This window comes from Toxoplasma gondii, chromosome VIIa (assembly GCF_000006565.2).
Source record: "Toxoplasma gondii ME49 chromosome VIIa, whole genome shotgun sequence".
In the NCBI taxonomy this organism is placed as follows: Eukaryota; Apicomplexa; class Conoidasida; order Eucoccidiorida; family Sarcocystidae; genus Toxoplasma; species Toxoplasma gondii.
The window spans coordinates 2,506,364-2,526,462 of record NC_031474.1 but is presented as its reverse complement, the minus strand read 5'-3'; the positions used below and the strand labels follow the sequence as shown (position 1 = coordinate 2,526,462).

Sequence of the window (20,099 nt, the reverse complement as noted above, 5' to 3'; positions counted from 1 at the left end):
GAGGAAAGTCACGTTGTTCTCAAAGGGGGCACAAGCAGAGTGAATGCACGCTTGTCAGCGAGTCTGCATGAACCGGAAAAAGAAGGCTTTTCCCGGTTTTTCTCCATCTCTTCAGAGCTGAGCAGCTCCACGTTTTTCGCTGAACGGAGGGGAACTCCAGGATGGGCGTCGAGGCCTCGATCTAGGAGCACGAAGACCGGGAAAAGGAAATGTCACATGCAGAGTTGAAGAAACGATGCTACCTGCTTCGGGAAAGGGGACCCAGAGGAACATCCAGTGAGGAAGATAGGTGTGTGCAGGTTCATGCGAAACAGAGGCAGAGAGCTCTACTGACCTCACCGAAAAAATTGCTAGAAGCTTCCTGCTACCTGTCTGTTCACTGCACAGAAGAGAAAGTGACCGGAGGTCGTAGCTTGCTGGCGCGAAACAGCTCACGCAAACATGAAAGCCAGGAGAACGATGGTGAGAAGCCTGGCAAGCGCGTTTGAGCAGCCGAGAACCTGTTGGGAAATGAAAACACACGTAAACGGTTCCTCTTTCTCAGTCTACTTTTTCCAGATTCACTTGGACGCCTCGAGTTTCGCCGCCGCTCAAGGCACTCGGGCATCTCGCTCGTGTCTCGTTTTCCAGCCTTTGCACCAATCTCGGGGAGAAGAAACAGAGAGCGAGAAAGTGACAGACGACGGTGCGTTCCTTCCTCACGCCCCTTGGGGAACGCGTCTGTCTCTGGGGGGGAGGGGGGATTTCGAACGAAAAGAAAGCCGAAGAAACGAAGCAAAACAATGTCTAACGGGATGTGGTAGTACCTGAGACAAGACTATTTACAGTCTTCTCTGTGGAGTTTGTAAAGACGTTGAAACGCTTCGTTTACTGGATGCGACTTCGGTCATGTCCTCTTCGTGACTCTCTAACGTCGTTCAGGAGACTGTTCCCAGAGCACTGCATTCGGAAAGCCACCATTTCTTTAAATGCTCAAGTTGTCCAAGTACCCTCCTATTCACCTTCGAAGGAGTTAAGCCTGGTGTGTGTACATCGCCGAAAACTGTGTCGGAAACGACGCATGTTCCTCCAGACTGCTGTCTTTCTAAGCCGTGTTGCTGTCGGAGCCTCGTCAGATTCTTTACCAAGGATAAACGCGAGAAAAACACAGCAGTTTCCACGGTTCTTTCCATACACAGTGACTGCAGAGAGATCTCCTCTGTCTTGCAGTGGTGGAAGGGGAATCGAAGAAACCTACGCAATATACAGAAGATCTAGGGTACAGAGGAGGACTCCTGTAGTCGATGACTCTTTTTGATTCGACTGAAAGAGAGACTCTGGGAGATTGAACATCCTGAAAAAATCTCCGCAGGGTGTAGTTCGCGTCTCCACGTTCTCCGTTTAGGTACGACCTGCGTAGGACTGTTTTCTCTGTCGTTTTCGGCGCGTTTTACGTTCATGGTTGAGTTGCGAAAAGCTGTGTGGCGGTTCTTTTTCTTTTTCTCGAACTTTCCCCGCTCTGTCCCCCGGTCCCCTTTTCGTTTCCTGCCTCCTCCGCGCTCGTTGTCGGTCTGCGCCGCTTCCTCATGCCCCTGCGAAAATCGCGGGGGTCACCCGACGGCTCGGGCGGACCGGAACGCTCCTTCCTTGCTTGGCTTGTTGCACGGCCGACTTTGACTCTCGAGGCGTTTAGCAGCTTTTCTTTTCAACGCGTAGCTGCCTTTCTCCTGCAAGACTCCGGCTTTCCTTCCTGACTTCCCCGTCGTTGTGCGCTCCTCCCAACGAAAAAAAGGTTCCCCGGCGCGGAGGCTCTTCCCCATGCGTGAGAAACGACGAGTTTTAACTCGGTTCCGGTGAAAACCTTCAGGCTTGTCGGTCCCGTGAAGAGCCACAGCGAAAGAGGCCGGAACTCCGAAAGAGAGTTTTTCACTGCTCTCAACTTTTCCGCTGGAAAGAAGTAAGGAAACGCGGACCGTTCGAGGAACAATCGGGACGCTGCTTAGCCAGCAGGCAGCAGCAGGGCAACGCTGTCGGGTCTGATTTTAACGTTCGGCGTTTGAGAAAAAAGAGAAAGATGACAGAAACGCGTTCTTCCGTACGAGACCCTGAGAGAAATGACATTCAGTTCTTTCGTTTTCCTGCTTTCTGCGCAAAGATTTAGGACTCAAGAGCGCCTCTCTCTCGAGCTTCAAGCGAAAGGAATCTCTTCGCACTCCGGGCTCCAGGCAACTAGCTGCGGCTCTTCTTTGCGGTTTTCCGGCTTTTCTCGGCTTTAAAAAACTTCAAATCGACTTCTTTTTGTCCCCGGACTGAAGGCGATTTCTCGCTCCCCTTTGTCCCTGCTTACTTCCAGTTGTTTCGAGCCTTCTCGGCGTTCGCTTCTCCCGTGCAGCCTTCAGCGGGCCTTCCGCGGTTTTTTCGAAAAAAGAGAACTCAGCCAATTCTCTTCTCTCCGCCGCTGTACTTTTCATAACATCCGCGTTTTTCCGTCTCTCTGCTCTTTTCTCTGGGTTTTGTGCATTTCTCAAACGAAGGCTTGGGCTGCTTTATCGCTCCCGTGTCCTTCTCTTTCAAATTCTCTCTCTCCTCATTTTTCCTTGCTTCTCCTTCTCTCACCTTCTCCTTCTCTTTCTCTCTCGTTGTTCTTTTCTCACCTTCTTCTGCCCTCAGCTTCTCCTCTTCCTTCCGCCGCCTCTTGAGTTTGTTTCTTCTTTTTCTGCGGCTTTCTCCCCTTGGATTCTTCCTCTTTTGTGTCTGCGATGGCTGCGCCGCACGAGAGAGAGCCTTGCCCGGCCGGCGACGTCTCTCGAGGGAGCTCTGGGGGATTCTCTGCCGAGAAGTCAGGCGCGGCGTCAGTATCGGCCGCGCCTCCGGCGTCGGGAGGGACTGGTGGAGTTCCTCCTTCTCACGAGGAGAAAGACAAGGCAGCGGACGCAGAACAAGGAGACGCGACCGAGCAGTCGCAGTCGAGAGCCGCGAATCCGAGAGGAGGTCCGCCTCCCCTACTCGCCAAGCCGGCTCCACGCCTCTCCGACTTGCCTTCTTCGCTTTTCTCTCCTGAACAGAAAGCGAAGGTGGAGGAGCTGAGACGTCGGATCGACGACCTCGCGATCGAGGCTGAGACAAGCGTCTCAGCCTCCTCCTCAGTTGCCCAGGAAAACGGCGGAACCTCCGCCGACGCTGTGGCGCAGAAGCAGGCGCCCGAGAGGACCAGAAGCTCTTCATGGTTTTCCTGGAAGTCGGCCATCTCGTTCAGCTCAACTGCGAAGGAGGACGAGAAGAAGAACATGCCGCAGGAGGTGACGACGCTGCAGTGGGAAGAGCTCTTGTGGGTGGACGACGACCTCCTGCTGTCGCGCTACTTGAGGAGCTACGGCTGGAACGTTGCAGAGGCACACAAGCAGCTGCTGAGGACTCTCGCCTGGAGAAGAGAAAGAAAACCGCAGAGCATTTGTCCTGCAGACGTCATAGACGTTGCTCAGAAAGGAAGCATCTACCGGCGAGGATTCGACGCCGCAGGCCGGGCGATGGTCTACTTCAAGTGAGGATACGCATGGAAGAAAGATGGCGAAAAAGGAAGAACGAACAAAGCGAGGACGAAAAGAGGGCCATAGGTGAAGAAACAGAGTGAATTTGCCGCCATGACGAGAAAGGTCCCTGTTTCTCGCTTGTAGCCTCTCTCAATCAGCTCCTCCTTTCACCCAGGATTGTCCATTTCCTCTTCCTCTCTCCGCCTTCCCTCTCTCTCTGTCTCTCTCTCTGCTCTCGCGTCTCTTTCACTGCTCTCGCTTCTCTTTCACTGCTCTCGCGTCTCTTTTTTCTCTCGTTTCGCTTCCCAGTCTTCGCTTCGGTGTCTTCGAGAGTCTTTCAGCTCTCCGTCGTCTGCTTCTTCTCCTTCAGGCCTGCTTGCCCAGTGAAACAGCATGCCAAGTTCGCGCTCGCAGCATGTGCGACTGTTACGTCTCGTCTCAGTTCACCTTTTGACCTTCTTCGAGTCGTGTGTCTCTGCCGCGTTCTCGAGTTTTAGTTGGAAGTCCGTCACTGTTGGAAACGCAGCTGCGTTAGGGAGTCCTGCGTTCGCGAGATTCCGAGTGCAAGCGCGCAAAGGTTAGAAAGAGACGTCCACTCACCTTGTTTCCTTTGATGCGTCGCTGTCGAGCTCACGGTCCATGTAACCTCTGCACCTTTCGCTTCTGCGCAGACCCGGTCGCGACCCAGGGACGTCGTCTGCGTCGTCGCAGCAGCATATCTTGTACACGGTGGAGCGCGCGATACAGAGTCTGGACCGCATGCAGGGACGCGACCAGCTGGTGTTCTTGATCGACTTCAACGGGTGGGGAATCTCGCAGATTCCAAACACTGACGTCTCGATGGAGATTGTCTCCATCTTAAACGACCATTACACAGATGTGCTCGCGGAGGCGTACATCGTCGACGCCCCGAGTTACTTCGATGCGGTCTGGCGTCTCGTCTCCCTCATGGTGCATCCGGAGACGGCGAAGAAGGTGTTGTTTCTGAGCTCCAGGAATCCGGACCATGTGGAGGAACTCCGCAGAAAGATTCCCCCCGGCTACCTCGAGTCCTGCATTGGTGGAGAGTGCGAACTCGACTACGAGCACGACGCCTACTGGGAAGAAGAGCAGAAACAGTTCGCCGCCTTCGCGGACGCCCGACGAGAGGCGCTGCAGAGACTCAAGTCCGAGGAGCGACTGCAGCGCAGGGTCCGCAGGTGCCAAGGCGACACAGAGAGAAGCGTCGAGGAAGCGGAGGCAGGAGAACGCGAGGCGTGAGAAGCAGAAGAATCCCCTTCGACGGGAAAAGCAGGACTCGTGAATCATGTGGATGTGGAGAGAAGAAAGCTCGGTTTCAAGACTGTACGGAAGTCTGGACGCAGGCAACGACGGACAGATCGACGTCCGGTTACTCGTCTCTTCTTTTTAGTGTGTGTCTGTCGGGCAGGTCTGCGATTTTGCGGGGGAGAGGTGCATGCGAGAAGTTTCTTCATGAGGTCCGTGAGAATCCTCGCGAGGCGGAACGGAGCATAAATCTGTGTTTCGGATTTTCGCGGCGAAAGGAACCAAAACACTGGGTCGCAGTCGGCGACAGTTCTCATAGCTTTTGCTTTGTAACAAGACACACGGACAGAGGAAAGAACAGCAGCTCTCCGACGTCCAGAGTTGACTGGTGCAGGGTCGGTCGAATGCCTCGTTAAAAATTTCTCAGCATCCACATGGTTGCTGCCACCGTGAGGCCATCCTTCTACTCGAGATATTATGCAATGCATGCAACTTGTAACTGCACAGCTTCATGCCGAGAACTCTCTCAGGTCTCCCTTCCTCACTCTCTGACACAGATTCCTTGAGAATAAATCTGGAGGATCCTCTGATATCCATGGCCCGAGTAGCAGACAATTTCTGCCTCGCTCCCGAGATCTGAGGTAAAGTTGGCGTTCCACGGTATTTCGACCAGCATGGTCACAGACAGGAGCACCTTGAAACGACTCAGAGACGCAGCGCGTGGAGAGTCGACAACTTTCACCTTGTGTCCAGACTTCTGCAGAAGCTGGAAAAACGACTCCGGAACAGAAACATGAGTTGACACACGCTCTCTCCCCATCCCCCTTTCTTGCGTTCCCTCTGTCGAGCCAGAGAAAAGATGTCGTTAAACAGAATCGAGGCCGGGACCCTAACGACGAGAGCTTGGCCGCAGCTGTGGGCGGAGAAACTCACAACTTAACCATTTGAAGCCTTCAGAGAAATCGCGTAGTTACCAATCACACAGAAAACTGGAGAGACAGTGTTTTCGCACGGGACACAAATAAAAGAGCAACGCGCGTACAGATCGCCAATCTTCGACAGCAAAGATATGTTCGGAGGTACTCTGAATCGCTTCACTGCGAAGGTGGGTTCTTCACCGAAGTTGTATGATTCGTTCGCTGCATTCTTGGCTAAGATTGTCTCTTCAGAAACACTCGGTGGTGGGGAGTTTGTGAATGTGGAACTGCATGCCTCAAGTCGACTGGAAACGTGCAGGTCGACGGAGCTCTCGAGGCTGCCGGGGCGTTTTTCTGTTTTCCGAGACATCCGGCAAGTGCCTCGGTCTCCAGCGAGGAGGAAGTGCAGAAGGTCTACAGGACCATCGTCCTGGAAGTCATAGTCTCTGCAGCAGGCGATTTGATACGCTCTCGGCGACTTGGCGCCTCCGACGTATCTGCTGTGACAACAGGCGTTCTCTGGAGGCGTTACATATTGTTTTTTGGTCGAGGACTACCGCAGGCACACAGGAGACAGTTCCAGCAGTTGTGTTTGAACTTGGTAGCGGGCGCTGTCTCGCAGACGAGACAATCGAGCACTCCAGTCAAAGTGGAGACGACACTCGGGCGATTCCTCTTTTTCGGACTACTGTCAGTGACTCGCAGTCTCTGTACTTTTAAGCGCAGGAGGGAGGAGCAGGAGAACCATCGGCTCACGCGAGAGCAGGAGAGGCAACGCCTGCGCCTCAGCGAAAGAGAACAGCTAAAAGTACTGGACTGCAGGAGTTGCATTGCCAGGCTATGCCGCGTCTCCGCCTCCGGTTCTTTCTGCGCGTCACACGTTCCATGCCTGCCCACCCTCGTTGAGGAGTCCGCGCATGCAGTCCCGACAAGAAACAGGAGAGTTGCAGGAAAGCGGGAGAAGAGATGACCGACTCTAGGTGACAGGTGATCGTCGCTCTACCATGCAGCAGAAGCAACTCTGTGGAAGAGGGAGTTCTCTCTCGCCTTCGCACTGGCGAACTTTCTTATTGTCTGACGCAGGGGATGCGCTGCCGCATTCGCTCGAGTCAAGGCCAAGACCAACCGCGGAAGGCTGGTCTGCACTGAACTCAGAAGGTCCTGCGGCCTGCGTCGGATTCCTGCCGAGCGGTAATCACGGCTTTCACGGTTCCACGGATTTCTGTGTCGGCGAATGTGAGAGAAAGGCAGAAACCTGTGGCTCGGCAAGGACGCGCGTCCTTCCGCCAGAAAGCGAAGAAAAAAAACGCGAGGACACCAGTGTCGTTTTCCAGTGAAAGACGCCGAAACGCAAGCAACGGCACAGGGCCTTGGACGTTCAAGTTTCGAGGCAACGCACAGACATACTGACCACCGCATGTTTTCATCTGAAACTTCCAAACATGAAGCTGCTCACGCTCCATCCACCCTCACGGTCCCTGACTTGGCATCCGTTTCGTTTCGTAGATCTCTCGGCTCTCCACTTTGTTCAGGAGTTTCACAAACTGTGTCGACGTTGCCTGATTCCACCGATCCTTCAACTTATCCCTTTTCCCCCGTGGGCGACAAGAAACGATTTCGAGAAGCTTTGCTCTCAGTCCCTATGAAAAGCTCGAACGGCAGCTACCTTCCGACCGACCTCCTTTCTGCGTTTAAGCCAAAGCTGCACCTTTTCGTCGTTCTGGCGTCCTTCTCTTCCTCTCGCCTCCAACGCCGCTGCATTCTGCGTCTCTGCCTTTCCCCAGACGTATGTCCATTTCCGCCTCAATGCGCCTTTGTCTTGTTTGCGCCACACATTGCCTTTCTTTTCTCTCCTGTTTGCGTTCTGCCCTCCGAGTCAGTGGTGTTTGTCATTGCCGCGCTTCCGCGCCTGCGTCGGCTCGCCGGTCAGGCGCCCGCCGCGCTGTTTCTTCGTTTTCATTACTCGGTGGAGACAGAGCAGCGAGAAGAAGAGAAGAAAGATGATGACGACGGCATACGTGTATCCCCAAAAGCCACTGATAGCCTTGTGGTTCTCAGGAGACACTCGCTGCAGAGAAAGGAAAAGCCGAGTCGCAGACCGTCGCAGAATGAGAGGAAACATGCATTCGCGGGGAGCACTCACGACCACAGAAACCGACACCCGCCTCCCTCACATAAAAAGAATGCTTCACATGCGTTTCGCCTTGTCACTCTCTCACTTCGCTCTCGCTGCGTCCAGCAACATACACTGGAAATCAGCATGACTCAGGAATCCGATAGAGAAACATATTCCTAGACATATGCGGATGTGCGTGGACGTATGTAAATAGTAGATATCAGCGTTTACACGCATTTGTTGGCTCGTCTCCGTGAAGATGAAAGCCGTCACCATTGTGAAGCAACCGTAAAAAAATGTCGAGAGTTAGCGGGGGCTTGACGCCCTGACCATGCGAGTCCTCTGTTTCTCTCTGGAGGCTGGGGGACAGCAGGCCTTCACATATGTCTCGAGTTTGACGACCCTCCGGGGGGCCAGACAGGATCAGGAGTCGCGACAACCTGAATCGCGACATTTCTCAAACTGTCAGCCGCGCGAGGCAGAAACCTCCACTGCCTGTGCTCACCGCGAGTCTTCGGATGAGCTCCTCAGCAGCGTGATGCTGCTTCTTGGAAAAGCGCAGGGGTGTGTCAGGGCGCCGCAGCAGCGCAGTGAGTTTCTCTTGCACACTCAGAAGTCCTAGAAAAACTCGCTCAACTTGGTCGGGGGAAGAGAACCGCTGGTAGCAAGCGACCCAGGCGCCATGGAACATCAGCCGCAGCATCTCATCTTGCCTCATGCCCTGCAGAGAACCGCGTATCCAACACACTGGCATGCGGGGTGGCAGACGCAGCGGCACTGGCCTTCCGACGCGGTTTCCGCGCTTTTCGGAAAACCAAACAAAACGCGTTCGCGTCTTCAGCGCTCGACGCGACGCACCGCCAATGCGAGACTCGCAAACAAAGACTGCGTACGGGTGTGCACATTCCGGAGCATGCAGACAAACTTTCCTGCGAGAGTCCGGACCTGAACCTTGAACGCTCCACCTTCACCCCTTCTGGTCATCGAATGCGCATCGACTGCGGCGCTTGAAAAAGCGTCTCTCGCGCGAGAGGTTCACGACAGACGCCGAGCGCCGGTCACACGCTTTACTAGGAGAGGAAACTTCTTACAGAGTCGACCTGTGGTCTGCTGGAGCGTCTTCTCCCAAAACCTCAGCAGACGCCAACGTCATATTTGAGACGGACGCTCTCGCCGTTTTCGCTGCACTACCGAATCCGGTCTTACTTTTTTCCTGACAGCAAAGCGTCTAGGCAACAGATACACGCAAGGCGGACGCAGGCACTCGAAACTCCACATACGCAGGCTGCGCGACGCGCGGAGACAGACAGGACGAGACGCAGGCCAGATATTGGGTGCTCACAAGAACTGTCTGGAGGCTTGTACGGTGCGTGAGTGGAAGCGCGGCTCGAAAGGTTCGGAGCAGGGCGAGGCATGCAGACCGCGCTGTTAGTTTTCAACATCTTAAGTATAATCAACTTAATTTGAAGGAATGAACACACTTTACGTCGTCTCGTGTAAAGATCCAGATGGACAGAAACGGCAAGGCAAAAGTCGAGAGGGGCTTCGGTTGAGACGGCGCCTACTTTCTCGGGAGACGCCTTCTCGACGAGAGCTTTGTAGAGGGGTCTGTTCTCAGTAAAATGCTGGTGGGCTATCGAAAAGCAGCCGACGGTCTTCATCATCCGATCGGTGTCTGACAAGCGATCGTCGACGCTGAAGAGAGGAACGCACACAGTCGGATGCAGAGGAAGCGCCCTGAGGCCGGTGCCTGCGAAGGCGAGAGGGAGAGACAGCCTAGGGACGCAGAAGGCGTCGGCGGAAGACACCGAGAGAAGAACGAAGGGAGCACGAAGGGAGGGAGAATGGGAAAAGACGGCGAAGCAGCGAGAAGGCGAGACGGCAGGAGGCGCAAACAAGAAGAGGAAGCGTAGGAAAGGAAAGAGAAAGACGAGAGCAAAAAACGGAGAGCGCCAACAAGAGAGAGCCGCCTTGCAGTTTTTTTTCTGAAGGCACCGTCACACAAGATCCCTTCTAAGCACAGAGTCGTTCTTCATTCTTCTTTTGGCCGCATTTCTCTCTCGCATTCTCTCTCTTTCTCTCTCTCGCTGTCAGGCTTGTCACACACGAGTACAGGCATGCAGGGTGTTTTCTCCTGGCCTTTGCAGAGAGGATCCGCGGCAGTTTGCCTTCTGAACGTTCGATGCATTCGCGCGAAAGGCCTTACCGGTCCAGGCTTCTCTCCAGTTCCGCGTCGAACTCTGCAGTGAGAGGGCTATGCCTCAGGTCCGCCGTAATCCGGTCGAGCATCTCAAGCTCCGCCTGCACCACATCGGAGACAGTGACGCTCCTGTCTCCAGCGTCTCCGTCGTCGCCAGTCTGTGAGGTTGGTTCGGGTTCCTCGACGCTGGCTTCCCCGAAACGAACAGGCGAGGGCGACGAGGCGGCGGCAGGACTCTCAGGTGGGTGCGCATACGCCGCAGCCGGGAGGGGAGAAGAAGCAGAGGGGATGGGGAGCAGCGGCCCGATGAGAAGAAGCGCAACCAGGCAGCCGAGGAGCGAAGAACCAAGCGAGCGCGTTTGCCGGAGAGAAAGAGAAAAAAAGGGAGAGCTGAAGAGAGGAGAGCACCTCTGAAAGTCTCGAGAGGAGGGAGGATCTCGGAGGGAGCACGGAGAGATCGAGAAGAACGAACGGCAGTGGTGTCGAGAAGACCAGCTCCCGATGCTGAGAGGCGAGAAACGCGCAAGGAGAGAAGAGGAGAAACATCCAATGTCCTTTGCTTTGCCTCTCTCGGCTCGCCGGCACCAGCCGCGAGAGGGAGTCGGCCTGTCTCGTCTCACGGACACAGGAGACATCCTTCTGACAGAGACAGGGAGAAAGGCAGAGAGAAGAAGATAGAGAGAAGAAGGTAGAGAGAAGAAGGTAGAGAGAAGAAGGTAGAGAGAAGAAGGTAGAGAGAAGAAGGTAGAGAGAAGAAGGTGGAGAGTAGGGAACGCGGTGGAGGACAGACAGACGGACAGGGGAGGCAAGCCACGGAGGAAAGGGGAGAGCACTCGAGAGACAGAGAGACAGGTGGAAGCAGGGAAGGCAGGAAGCCGAAGCGAAAAGAGAAGAGAGAAAGAAACCGAGGGAAACAGAAGCGACAAAAGGTGCACAGAGATGTCACTCATCGGTCGCGTCCTCGACTGAGGCGCAAGCCGCCATGGCGCCGGCTCCTTGGCAAAAGGTCCCCGGAGAGGACGCAGTTCCGTCGAGGCAAAAAACGGGCAGGCCGGAAGGAAAAAGGAAAAGAAGAAATCTCCACGAAGAGAAACTGGAGAGGCATGGACGGCCAGAACGACTGCGAGAAAAAGCTGACGCGAGAGCAACGCCTTCGGCTCCTTCCGTCCTGCGAAAAATCGGCCGAAGGTGACCCTCAGCTGCGGAGGCATTCGGCGTTCTTTTTCTCCGACACACCACGAGTTGTTTTCTTTGACTGCCTGTACTGGAAGAGCAGAGAAAGCGACGAATTGACAAGCGTCGCGAGAGAAGGATTGAAACTGATTTCCCCCCGACTTCTCCAGAGACCTGGAGGTCTCAGTGGTGCACACCACCGCAGTCTCAAAAGAACTCTCAACATTCGCGCGCGAGAGAGACCCCCCGCAGCAACAGGCGAGAGGTCGTTTTCCTCTTAAATTTGAAGCTCTCTGTCATGGTGAGAATCGCCTTTTCCACAACCTCGTCAGCTGACGTCTGTGAACCTTCCCTGCACTCCCCCTTCTTACCCTGGCCGGATGATATGATCGACTGATCACCGATTCTTCTTATTCTAGATGGGGACGACCTCGCGGCGGGCAGGCTTCTCCGGCTCGGCGCCGCTAGAGGCTGAACAAGCCTGGAGCTGGAAAGAGAGGAGGAAGCCTCATCCTGTGCTGTCCATGTCGAACTTCGTTACATCCGTGTCTCTCCTTTCCTCGTCGCTTCTTCATTCTCCATCATCATCATCATCTTCTGATTCTTTATCCCCGTCTTCTTCTTCTTCATCTCCTTCTTCTTCTTCTTCATCATCTCCTTCTTCTTCTTCTTCATCATCTCCTTCTTCTTCTTCATCTCCTTCTTGTTCTTCTTCATCTCCGTCTTGTCTTCTTTTTCGGTCTTCATCGCCGCCGTCTCCCCGTCAGGTCCCTTCGTCTCTTGTTTTCTTGGTTGCCTCCTCTTCGTCTGTTTCCTCGGCTTCGTCGCCGCCTCCTGCTGCTGGCGTCTCGCGCAGTCTCGCGTCACGGGTGAGGCCAACGTGCGTCGGCTGTCGCTCGTTTCCTTTTCGCTGGCCGAATTCGGCTGCCGGGTCTCTGGCCAGGCGTCGGGCTTCTCCTCTCCTCTTTTGTCTCTTCCTCCGGTTCTCCCTCTCCGTTTCCTTCGCATTGTCCCTCCTTCGCTGGCTGGCGTCTCTCTGCTGCTCGCTCTGTTTCTTCTCCGTCCTGTCCGTACGCCTTCGCTTCCGGCGCGGCTTCGCGTCTGTCGAGGAAGATGGACGAAGAGCTGTTCATGCCCGAGAGCCTTCTCGACTGCACGTTCGCGCTGTGCCAGGATCCACCGGAAGGATGCGCCGCGTCTCCTGTCTCTTTAAAACTGTCTCCGGGTACTTGTGTCTTTCCTTGTGTCTCTGTTTCCCCCCAACGTTTGCTCCGGCCTCTGCTGCGAGCTTGCGGGAGCGTTCACTGCATCCGTTCTCTTCCTCGTCTCCTCCGTGCTTCTCCTCCACTGCGTATCGCTCCTCGTTCTCAGTTGTCTCCGCTCCCTTGCCGATCCCTGCCTCCTCGTTGCGCCGCTGCCCGCCAACGAAGCGTCGCCATTCTCCCTTGGCCTTTCAGGAGCTTCGCCTCGCTGTGCCGCGCCTCGCGTCTCCCGTCGTCCAAAGGATTTCCTCCTTGTCCTTGCCGCTCCTCTCGAGCATGCCTTCGTCGGCCTCCCTCGCCTCAGGGGCGTCGTGGTTTCCCTCTCGACAACGCATCCTCAGAGACAACTGCAGACCTCGTTCTCTTGTGCCCTTCTCTGCTGCTGCGTTCCTCTCTTCCTCGTCTGTGGCGTCGCCTTCGTCTGCTCCTACGCAAGTACACTGCGCGACTTTCTCGCCGTTCCCAGAGGGGCCGCAGCAACGGAGTGACCCAGTCGGTGTACCTCGACCTTCTTCGCCTCATAGAGTCTTCGGGCAGGGAGACCGTGGAGAGGCGGCTGAGGAGTCTGCGGAAGGCTCTGCAGAAGACGATCCACTTGCAGAAGTGGATGCGTACCTCGACAGTCTGGAGCGCGAAGAGACGCGCCGCATTCGAGGTCGAGCGCGGCGCAGGAAAGCAGGCAAGGACTGTCTGGTGAGAGCTGTTACGCCTGCGTCGTCGCTTGAAGAGAACGCGTTTTTCTCCTTCTCTTCTGCGCAAGAGGCTTCGGCCTCTGCGGCGGACATGGACTCGCCTTCTGCCTCGTGTGACGGTTCTTCCAGCGAGCAGACTGGAGATCCGAGTTCGCGGCATGCGCGAGAAGGTGCCGCGACGGCCTCGAGTCGCAGGGCGGCGACGCGGGCCAGCGCCGGAGACGAAGGCCTCGTCTCCAGAAGAGCTGAAGAGCTGATCGGCGACGCTGCAGCTTGGGGAGAAGTGACTGTGGACCGAGATGAAGAACTCCCGTCACCGCTCGACGAAGGCTTGCTCGCGAGACAAGCCAGCGCTGTGTTGGAGCTGCTGGGGTGAGCGCCGCGAGTTGCGGAGGAAAGAGAGCGGTGAAGAGAGACAAGGAAGCGGAGAGACGGTCGAGCGCGACGCGCGGAGATGCGCCGCAAGGCGACACTGAGAGAAGAGAGCAAAACGCAACGCATCTGAACGGTGGAGGGTATTGGTGGCAGCGCGCGAAAACCAGGCGCCGACCGTGTTTGTGCGTTCTGATCTCCTTCAGGCTCCGGGCCTTTTCTGTCTCCGTACACTTTCTCGACGCGGAGAAAATGACGCAACTCAACCGAGCGAAGAGAAATACAAATGCGCCGACAGACGTACTCGCCTTCCCCTCCCGGTCGCCGACAGTGTATCGCCGTTTGCGGTCGTTCCTCACTCAGTTGTCTCTTCCACGACAGAGCGAGAGGGGAGAGAGCGGCGACGTAGCGACGCCTGCGAAGGAGACCTCCGAGGACTGGGAAGCGTCCTCGACTCTCATTCCTCTCAGAAGTCCCGCGGATCTGAGTCTCGGCGAGGTTTTCTTCTGTTCCAGTAAGACCTGCAGCAAGACAATCACCGCAGGGGGAGCTTCCTAGCAGCCGAACCGCTCCTACGCTCACGCGTCGGCGGCGCAGGAATGGCGGAGCTCCTGTTGAGGGGCGAGACGTCAGGGAAAAGCTTCTTGTTGCTTTTCAGCTTCCGAGCGCTGGGGAGAGCAGCGGAGTCTGAAGAAAGGCGGTTTTCCGCAGTCCACAGTAGTTCTGACAGAGAATTCCTCACAGGCTTTGTTGCTTCTCTTGCTCAATACTCAACGCCTCTAGACGTTGAGTGAGTCGTTTGTATCGACCAGCTTGGCCGTTCGTTACCGGATTATCTGCCTGCTTCTGGGCTCGTCACCAGGCGAAAACATCGAAGGTTGCCTGAAACCGAGGACCTGCGAAAGAAGAGGCGCAACATTCTGGCGCATGTTGGCCACCCGTCGCCAGGCCTGCTGAGTGCTGCGTCTCCTCTTCTCTGCGGGAGGCGCAGTGACGCCGAAGGAGTCAAGATTCGTTGAAAAATATTTCATTCAATACATGGTCTGCTCACGAGATGTCGTGAAAATAGAGAACGGTCTCGCTAATTAAATGCTTTGCTAGAAAAATATTCCGGCAAAAATATCTGCTGAATAGTTTTCGAAGACATTGTTAAACAAAGGTTTTCTAAATAGCCGAGTAACCCACTAGCTGGCTTATTAAATAAGGACTCGGTTGAATTACTGTTCCGTCAAACAACTACTTTGATGTTGCAGAGTCGGATTCTGCAGTAAAAGGTTTAGGAATTCCACGGTGTTTTGAATGTGACCAGTTGCGTCTCGCGACTTCTCTCAGGTGCAATTCAGGACGCGATTGACGCAGACAGACGCGAAGCGGAAATACTTGCAGAAAGCGGCCGCCCCTGCGTTCATCTTGGAAGGTAGAGAATCAACATGCATTGTCAGAGTCATCGAGGTCCTCCTATTCGCGCGTAGATCCCAGCGACGCACCTACCTACATGTATCTTCTTTGCATCGGGTCTTCAACTATCGATCGATCTGGATGTATATTTATTATGACTGTCTCCCCCGTATCTCTATGTGCATGGACGATCTTCCATGCGCCTCAGATATATCTCCTCCCATATCTCTATCTTTATCCGTCTCTTTTTATTCGTCTATGTCTTCACACGTGGACCTGTTTATCTACCTACATGTGTACTGTCTCGTTCTTTTTGGAGCGCGTGACTTGTTTCTCTACGGGTTGAAATGAATGCCGAAGTGACGCCTTGCAGAGACTCGAGCGGGATCGGCCTCGGCTTATATTCGGTCACGTTTTCTGTTCCGTTTTCCTCCTCCGTCACCTCAGCGGCATCAAAGACCTCTTGAAACCGCGACTGTCCGTCCCCGAGCGCCTGCCGCTTCTCTTCATCCATGCAGTGCTGCACCTGCTGGGGTAAGCGAGACCTGAGAACTTTCTGGACAGACTCGGACTGGGAAGGAGGCTCCCGAAGTGAGCACCTTGGAGGTTGTACGGCTTGTCCAAAAAAAGTGAAGATCCAAGGCGACGAGCCTGCAACGCAGCCGACCTCCCTAAGAGGAGACGAGAGCGCGCGCGACAGAAAGAAAGATACTGATACTTGCTTTGGATTCAGCTCGCCAACTGCATGCATCTCAAACGATCGAACTGCATGTGTATCGAGAAACATGTTTATTCGCGACGCACGCGGAAGCCTGCGAAGCGTTGAACCCCAGCGTCGTTTGCAACTGTTTTAAGCAGTGGAGACTTCTTCGCCCCTGGTGCGACTTTCAAGAAAGACTTCTTCATCTTGTATTTCTTCGTGTAGACCCACACTACTTCGTCTTGAGGTATTCAAGAAACCATTATCTGCGACTCGAAATAGACCGGTCGAAGTAGGCAAAAACTGGATGTATTCGAGCGCAGAGTTCTGCCGACGGATCGCAGCATCTGTAGGTCTCGTTCTGTTGTGCCGCAAGGTGCTCGACTGCGGGGACGCCTCCCCGTGTGGCTGAAGCGCTGAGCGTTCCACCTTGGTCATTTTTTTCGAGGTTGTCTTCCGTTTATCTCCCGATCCTCTCGTGCTTTTCTCGAAAGGCTCCGCAAGCGGTGGTGTTTGTCTGTTTCAGCTTCGACCACGAGGAAGAAGGAGACGCGAGGGAAATGGAGGCTGTGGAGGCGGCGCTGTTTGCGCGATTTCTCAGACAAGCTCAGCCGTAAGACCCGCGGGGAGCCGAGCCTCGGTCGCCTTTGTTTTCGGTGCATACGCTCTGTGTTTGCATCTCCAGCGCGGCTGCATTCTCCGCCAATCGCGAACCATGCGCCGTGATGCGTTGTAACCATCGACGAAGCTTCATGCAACGTCGCGTTGCTTTGTGCTCACTCTCTCTTTGTTCGCGGTCGCGCTGCGGGGGGTTCTCTGTGGCGCGACGTCTCGCGCTTCGCTTCATGTCGCTGTGTCTTCTTCGCGCTCGTGGAAGTCTCGAATCCGCTTCATCGGTGCTCGCGCTTTGACTCGTTGGTGACACAAATGAAAAACGTCACCGGCACTGGGCTCCAGTGCTCTTCAGCGACCCTCGAGAGCCGAACCAGGAGTCCATCACCTCGCAGTCTAAAGACGCTCCCGTGAGGTTCCTTTGCAAAGGCCTAGAACTGTCATTTGCCGCGTCTGACAGAGGGAGCTTGCTGCCGTTCACCTTGTGCCTGCGGTCAATCTGCGTTTGTGTGCAAGTCGCGGTCTCCCTCTGTCTTCGCTGAGGCAGTTGTGGTGTCATGGTTACTGGAGGTCGGTGCGTCCTCTTGCGCGTCTTTCTCCCCTCTCTGTTCACAACTGCTGAACTGCGCGAAGAGGAGGCAGAAAGCAACCATCGCTGTGGTTTCATTAGAGTCCGTGGAAAAACGCACACGAGACCGGCTGTCTGAAGGGTACCTCTTTTGAAAGCCGGGTGAAAGGAAATCTCACGCGGCTGTTGACGTTGTCCAAGACACGAGAGACAGCACTCGGATTCGCAACCGAGAGCAAGGACTCTTCCGTCCCATTTTTTCCGGTTCACGAGAGAAGAAACACTCACCTTTTCTTCAAGGCCTTTCCTCTCACCGGTGTCGACGAGTCCTTGCTCTTGCGTTGTTCCCCTAGGCGAGGTTTGCTGCAGGGCGGCGGACCTGCGGCGCCGCACTTTCTCCTTGGAACTGGTCTGGACGTTTGCTCGATTTCGCGCATGCAAAGATTCCTCCTCCGCCAGCTGCGACCCGATCTCGAGAGGGCGTCGAAGAGCTCTTTCGTGGAAGTGAGGACGCAAGAGAAAAACGCCGCATCCCCGAAGCCGGTGAGCAGCTTCGGACAAACAGACGAGACGGAGACACGGCCTCTTGAAAAGCAAGTGAAGGACGGCCCAAACAAAGAAACCGCGTCTCCGGGAGAGGCTCCAGTCTCCGCGTCGGAAATAAGAGTCTCCCAGGAAAGGCCAATCGGCGACCCCGTGGGGTGTATCTCCACCCGACGCCTGAAGCGAGCGCTGAACCGGATTCTGACGCCCTTGGAAATTCTCGATTTCCAGAGGCGGTTTGGCGGCCTCTGTGAACTTCTTGACGCTTCCTGGCCCGGGCCAAAGTCTGCGTTGAGTGTGCAGGAGGAAGGGAGGAACCTGAGAAAGCGCGCGAGGAAAGCTTTTGAGGGAGAAGAGGCGAAGAAAGCGGCGGCGACGGAGCCGCGAAGAGGAACGGTCGCAGCGCGCGAGAGAGAGGAAACGAGAGCGCTACAGAGGGAGTGCAGCGAGAAAAACAGTGAGAACATGGGGAAAGAAAACGACACCGATCTGTCTCGGACTCTGCGACGCGCCTCAGCGTTTCTAGCGAAACGCTTCGCCGCCAAAGAGGCTCTTGTGAAAGCCATGGGAGGAGCGGGACTCCGACATCTCTCGAGTCGTAAGCACAGCTGCCTGTGGATACACTCCGTGCTACTCATAGATACACGGGACAAGTATCTGGAAACAATACATATATACATACATATATGAATATGTACACATATGTATATATATATATATATATATATTTCTGTGAATACATGCAATTCTCTAAGTGTGTTTTTGTGCCAGTCTACGACAAAGTCTGCTGCATGCACATATGCGTACACATATGCGCATTTATCTCTATATACTTATATATATATATATATATATATGCATGTATATGGATCAGCATGGTGAGAAGGATCGCCTTGAGTCCTTCTGGCTCTTGTGTGACTGTTTGTGAGGTGACAAGACATCAGTGGCAGTCTGTCTTTTCTCGGAGGCGTAAGACGAGCAGCGAAGATGAACAGTCGGGGGTCGCTGCGGCGTGTATCTCGGATCTTGGACGTTTGCGGAAGTAGGAAACGGTTCCGGGCGGGTGTCGACTCTTCTCTGCAGCTGGCGTGGGTGCATGTTTTTCGACGCGCTTCTTCTCTTTGTTGCCGTTCGAGCGACTCTTGGTTGTCTTCCGGTGTTTGCATGCAGAGGGGATTCGCATGCGCGACATCGAGATATTCCAGGGGCTCAATGGCCAGCCACTGGTGCGCCTTCTCGGTGAGGCTCTAGCGCTCCAGCAACAAAAGCGAATTTCGAATCTCTTCGTTTCCATCACTGACGAAGGCGACATCGCCATGGCTTCCGCCACAGCCGTCGGCACGTGACACCCTCAAAAAATAAAAATAAATTTAAAACTTTTTTTTAAAAAAACACTGGAAACTCCATGGTCTCCCAGCCCCTCCGTGGAAAAAAACCTGTTTTTCTCTTACGTACATATATATATATATCTATGTATATGTACAAGAGACGATGTGGGCATCCGTGGATGAGTGCATGTATGTTTGAACGGGCGTTCGGAGTTTTACCAATAGAAGACATGCAGGTAATTTTTTTCGGATTTGAGGCTTTTTTCTGGGCGAAGGCCGCGTTCTCGCTGCTCGCCCGTTTCTTCTGGGAACGCGTGAGCCGCTTGAGACGCTCGAATCAAATCGGAGAACGTCGCCTCGATGGCTCCGGAGGGGATCGCACAGGCGACAACGAACGGACCCCACGTAGTTCTCGCATGGCTCGGAAGGAAGCGTAGGAAGCGCAGAGCGCGCGAGTGAAGCGGTGGAGAGACGGTGCGTGTCTACGGAGTGGACGAAGCAGGAGAAGGCAAACGACAAAGAACAGATCCAGCGAAAGGGCAGATGGGAAGGATAAGTCTGGCCAATAACGCGTTCGCAGCAACGACCCCCCGAAGTGGACAGACGTAGACAGCAGAGAGGACGAACGAAGCGTCTCAGAAGGTACCCGATACAGTCCTGAGAAAGAGGGAGAGCTCTCTCTCGAAGAAACGAAGCTGTCGCGTCGCCTAACCCGTCGATTTGGATCTTGAAACATGGCAGCTCTGTGTGTGTGTATCTCGTGACGTCTTCCGAGATCTGTCTCGAGGGGACGGCATCCACCATATACGCATTTCAGAGAATTCATTGGAATCTGAGGTGAGCTAGAGCGTTCGAGAGGTCACCGCCCTCCAGACGCTCGGTACCGTTGAACTGGGCAAGGGCGTGCAAATCCTGCGTCACCCCCGCGACGGCCAGCATCGAGATGACCAGCCAACCGCAGATTTGCTTCGTGCTCCTTGTCTTTACTTGGAGAGACGACGCGGCGGGAGTGCTCGCGTATCCCCTCGTCAGTCTGCGCTCAGACGGCAGGCACAGAAGCCCAGGCCTCTTGGGAACCTCAAAAAGAGAGAAGCGAGACTGGAGATCCAGGAGGACGGACAGTGACCCGCGAGGCGCGAGAGTGGAGGGCCAAGGTGTAACGCGAAAATGAGGAAGCGAGCAGAACGGAAGTCAAGAAAAAGCAGAGTTGACACACCGAGCGAGAGAGAAGAAGCGCGATGGAGCTGAACGCGAGGCAGAACGCAAACAGGATCGCTGTTCTCCTTCGCGTCTTGAAGCCTTTCGCTGTGACTTCCCATTCGCCTTCTGTTTTACGAGGCTTCTTTCTTTCAGTTCCTTTCTCTTCCGCGTTGGGCTTCGGCCAGACATTCTGCTTTCCGTTTCGAGTCGCTCCGCGCCTGTTCTCTTGTCGTCGGTGCATGC

At 54.8% G+C, this 20,099-nt stretch overlaps 4 protein-coding genes across 4 annotated transcripts; 2 read left to right on the top strand and 2 right to left on the bottom strand.

Annotated features, from left to right (window-relative positions):
• Positions 1 to 1,838: 1,838 nt before the first annotated feature.
• TGME49_203390 (CRAL/TRIO domain-containing protein) lies at positions 1,839 to 5,201 on the top strand. The gene is made up of 3 exons (XM_018779253.1): positions 1,839 to 1,936; positions 2,135 to 3,520; positions 4,181 to 5,201. The coding sequence occupies exons 2-3, from the start codon at positions 2,739 to 2,741 to the stop codon at positions 4,767 to 4,769; spliced, it is 1,371 nt and encodes a 456-aa protein (XP_018637355.1). The 5' UTR covers positions 1,839 to 1,936; positions 2,135 to 2,738; the 3' UTR covers positions 4,770 to 5,201.
• Positions 5,202 to 6,880: 1,679 nt separating this feature from the next.
• TGME49_203400 (hypothetical protein) lies at positions 6,881 to 11,552 on the bottom strand. Its single transcript, XM_002367581.2, has 4 exons — positions 10,015 to 11,552; positions 9,374 to 9,503; positions 8,314 to 8,529; positions 6,881 to 7,760 (listed from the first exon to the last, which is right to left on the bottom strand). The coding sequence occupies exons 1-4, from the start codon at positions 11,217 to 11,219 to the stop codon at positions 7,569 to 7,571; spliced, it is 1,743 nt and encodes a 580-aa protein (XP_002367622.2). The 5' UTR covers positions 11,220 to 11,552; the 3' UTR covers positions 6,881 to 7,568.
• On the top strand, positions 11,291 to 18,800 carry TGME49_203420 (4'-phosphopantetheinyl transferase domain-containing protein). Its single transcript, XM_002367583.2, has 7 exons — positions 11,291 to 13,507; positions 13,714 to 14,021; positions 14,840 to 14,924; positions 15,353 to 15,439; positions 16,132 to 16,218; positions 17,139 to 17,926; positions 18,499 to 18,800. The coding sequence occupies exons 1-7, from the start codon at positions 11,601 to 11,603 to the stop codon at positions 18,672 to 18,674; spliced, it is 3,438 nt and encodes a 1,145-aa protein (XP_002367624.2). The 5' UTR covers positions 11,291 to 11,600; the 3' UTR covers positions 18,675 to 18,800.
• Positions 18,801 to 19,734: 934 nt separating this feature from the next.
• Positions 19,735 to 20,097, bottom strand: TGME49_203430 (hypothetical protein; the record flags this gene model as incomplete). Its single annotated transcript, XM_002367584.1, has 1 exon — positions 19,735 to 20,097. The coding sequence occupies one exon, from the start codon at positions 20,095 to 20,097 to the stop codon at positions 19,735 to 19,737; it is 363 nt and encodes a 120-aa protein (XP_002367625.1).
• Positions 20,098 to 20,099: the final 2 nt, after the last annotated feature.